The sequence below is a fragment of the Labrus mixtus genome, chromosome 5, assembly GCF_963584025.1.
Source record: "Labrus mixtus chromosome 5, fLabMix1.1, whole genome shotgun sequence".
Lineage (NCBI taxonomy): Eukaryota > Metazoa > Chordata > Actinopteri > Labriformes > Labridae > Labrus > Labrus mixtus.
The window spans coordinates 29905366-29909473 of NC_083616.1; the positions used below are offsets into that span (position 1 = coordinate 29905366).

At 40.9% G+C, this 4108-nt stretch overlaps 1 protein-coding gene across 1 annotated transcript in view; it reads right to left on the reverse strand.

Moving 5' to 3' along the window:
- Positions 1-4108, reverse strand: part of LOC132974802 (proprotein convertase subtilisin/kexin type 5-like) — a 27107-nt gene that overhangs the window by 20903 nt on the left and 2096 nt on the right. Inside the window, exon 2 of the mRNA XM_061039076.1 lies at positions 4073-4106. Within this exon, the coding sequence (XP_060895059.1) occupies positions 4073-4106 (34 nt within the window). The remainder of the gene's footprint in view (positions 1-4072; positions 4107-4108) is intronic.

Below are 4108 nucleotides of genomic sequence, written 5' to 3' on the forward strand. Positions count from 1 at the left end.
ACAAGACCGCAACTATTTCTTTTTTTGAAGTTTTTGTGGATTTTTGCCGTTTTAGCTAGGACAGCTGATGAGACAGGAAGGGCTGGGAGGAGAGAGGGGGGGGAGATGTGCAGCAAAGGGCCGAGGTCGGATTCTAACTCACAGCCACTGCGATGAGGTCTATAGCCTCCATACATGGAGCATCATCACCGCTAGGCTATCTGCACCCCAAGACCGCAACTTTTTTATTTGTCATAACCCACGTCACAAATATTTGTACAGAAGCCCTGAGCGGACATACATTTTTTCCCCCTCTATTTTAAAATGTTAAGTTTTTTTTAAGTTTTCTTGAGACTGTGACTTAAAACATATCTGTCTGGTTTCCTCAGAGTTGTGACAGCAGCAGATATCTTGTTTTGAAAATATCCCTGAAATGACTCAATATCACGGGACAACCAGCATGTCCGCTTTGTCTACAAAAAAAGGAGATAAATAAGTGAAGATCTCAAGAAAACAACTGGAAAATACTTATTTTGAAAACAGGTGTTTGTAATGGATGCATGTCCGCTCAGGGCTTCCGTAGTTCAGAGTAGAGTGCTGAACATTTTACATACATGACAACTGAACTACTGTCTTTGTCCTAAATTAAAGTTGTAGTGTTCTTGGTGTCCTTTATTTAAAATAGGTGCCACTCTAACGAAGCTTGTGTTATTTTGGAATCACTCACTCTGCCATTTTTTGTTTTATGAACAAAAAACAGATTCATTTCATCATTTCCTGCCCTCCCCCATCCCACCCCAATCTTTATAAATGGAAGATAAAAAAAGATAGTAAACAGAAGAGTCAGTTACTCAACATATCAGCAAACGTTTCATCATCTTTACGTGTTGAGCTTTTCCAGTTATGAAAAAGCGTCAGTCAGTCAGTCAGGTGTCAGCACTCAGCTTGTGACAGCTTGAACAGATGAGAAAAAGGCAGACACTGTCCATCCCAGCGTGACACTCACTCACTGCTCCACAGATGAAGCTGTGTGTGTGTGTGTGTGTGTGTGTGTGTGTGTGTGTGTGTGTGTGTGTGTGTGGCCTGTTCAGACCTGCCTGCCTCATATGGTAAGAATTTCATCTCACCCTCCCACTCATAAACTTTATGTCCTCACATTCAAACTTTCATCATAACTTCTAACCTGTGTCTCACATTCAGAGCAGCAGCGCGTGCTCACCTCGACATCTCCGCCTTATCTCAAACATCGCACTCGTTATATATTTCAGCTCTTTCTCAATCCTGCTCCGGCTGCCTTTTCGCATTTGATCTCAGACGACGAGCGAAAGAGTGATTGTTCAACTTTCACAATCTCTTTCCGAGGAAACTAAAATTAGATTCAGAGCAAAATCAGTTAATCAAGTTATGACAGCCGTACACTGTGTTTACCTGTTTTAGTTTTATTTGTTTGACTTAAGATTACATTCTCTTTCTCATAACGTTTTAAACTAAAGCAGCAGACATTATTTAACACTTGGACACAAATGCAGAATTTATCTTTAAGCCCTAACAGGACATGCATTTATACCAAGCAGCAACCTCCTGGGTTGAAAAATGATACCAGTGCAAAAAACTGCAGTACCTCGAGTGTCCACTTGAGGCTGTCTCTAAAAGTGAAGGAATCCCCAGCAGGTCCCATTTCTACAGCAGAAATAGAAAGGTTTACAGCCTGGTTAAAGGGCAGTTTAGGTCTCGATAGCTCATTACTTTATTGGTATAAACTGTCAAAGGGATGATGGAACTCATCCATTTTGATTAAATTTGCATATTTAGAAGCAGAGGCCAAAAGGCTCCGCCTCTTTGTCTGTTTCTAGATTAATCAATATTAAAGTTGACCCATTATTCTGATTCCCGTTGAAAAATCACATAAAGTGCTACAATGCTGGACGCTCATGCCGAACGTGGGCAAAGTTTCATATCACGATGTAAACATTAACGGCTAAACGGCTTTTTTCTGCTAATCACGAGATAGTCCCCAGATATGAAACAAAGTATTTCACAAGGCGGCTTCAAACCTCTTACACGCGCTCTCTTCTCCCAGCACTGGAGCGCTGCACTCTCCTGACAGCCCTGCAGCGTTCTGCACCGAAAAGGCTTCAAGAGAGCTGGCCAATCAGGAGAAAAGGGGCACATGGGGTCTTAAAGAGACAGCAGCTGAAATGAACCGTTTCAGGCAGAAGCTGAAATTAGGCTTCTTACAGACGCCATGATAAGATAAGAAAAGAGGTTTTTGTGCTGCAAATCATGCAAAGCTTGTCTACAGGTTTCACAGACTGAGAACATGAAAGGTGAAAATAAGGATTAAGCTAGAGCATTTCCAATACGGCTTTAAAACGCCTCTTCAGAAACCGATGGGTGATGTCACTGAGACTACTCCCATATTTCATAAAGTCTATGATTCATACATTTCATTCTCTACATTCCTGTGATCATGAGTCATTTGTTGTTGTCGATTCAATATCTTGACTTTTTTTTTAACTTAAAGGCTTTATATGTGATTTATTTGATCCAGCAGATGTCGCCCTTTAGCACCAGCATGAAACCAAAACAACTTGCGCTGCATTGTTGTGTTAGCATGCTAATGCTAGCGATCTTTATTACGCTCGTATCTTCACACTGCATGTAAATTTACCTGAAATGAGCGTGATCTAGAAACACAGTTAAGCAGTGAGTACATTATGTTATTCTTCTTTTCTCTAGTCCCTCAATTAAACAACTTTTATACACGAGGGGAGGAGTCAGCCGGCCGTCCAGGCGATGTAAACAAAGTGAAGATAGGACTCTGAAAACTCTGAAAACATCACAGACAGTGGGACTCGGGTGTTACACCCATTGTAGACAGTCATGACTCACAGAGTTATTTTCAGAGGAGATACTTGATTGATATTATATTTAAGTGTGAAAAATCACATTTAAAGCCTTTAAGTCTGTTTCTATTTTTGTTTTGTGTTTTTGTAAAAAATTAGGATACGAGAAAAATAAGTTGAGATTTCGAGAAAACAATGGTAGCCCACTCCTCATCAAGAGAACACAGATCAAATCAAATGTCTAGATATATGTCTGCTTGGGGCTTCCGTAGTTTAATGGAGTCCTGTAGCCTTTTGTCTTTCTCCGTCTGATAGTATGCAGATCCCTTCATTGCTATACAGTAATTATTAATACGAGGGGCTTTGTGTAAAGTGACTTGAATCACTTCATGGAAATTCATTATTAATGAAACTTTCCAAACCTTCAAAGGCCCCCCTTCATTAATTCATGAAATATCGCTGTTATCTTAAGAAGGTTCTCCTCTCAACTGCTCATTTTTTCCCCACACCTGACACTGAAATCCAAACTCTCCTCCAGCTCCAAAGAGGACAAGTTCAAAGAAAGCAGTCCAAACTAAAAGATTTATTTTTGGCCAAGTAAGTACATAAACGTTGGCACACTTTTATTTTGGCACACTTTGTTTCTGAATTTTAATCTTTTCTGAAAAACGAGGTCAGCGTGCTACATGTGTGTTCCCCGAGGTGATGTTTTGCCAAATTTGGCCCCAAGTTGTGACAGCGGTGCTTATCGGCAGTGGCAGCCATCAAAAAAAAAACCTCCCCAAACTCGTCATTTATTTATTTATAGTGCAAGGCAAATTACACTTTTTCCCCATTCATGTTTATTTTCACGGCGAGTTCAACTGTCTCAATACTGGGAGAACTGGGAGCGTGTGGACAGAGTTTGATAAAGACGCTGAAGGAGACGTCAAGTGATGAAGTTTTAAACAAGTCGGTGGATTTGGATGAGGAGAAATAATGTCATTTGGGGATCAAAACAATGGAAAGAGTATTCCTTTTCCTCCTTCATGTGTTGGCGTCAGGAATACTTTGATGGTTTACAACAGAACAAAGAAGTTCCTCTGGTGTGATGGTTGAGGAGAGCTAGCGAGGGGGGGGAGGCTCTGGGACACCAAAATTCTGACCTTTGCATAGGTCACCCACTTATTCAGCGTTTGTGCTGCAGAGCTGCAGAAAAGGTTTTATATCATAAAACTGAATGTGCGATAAAAAGTCTCACTTCTCACCTTGACTGCACTCCAGCGGGACACACTGGCCGTTCT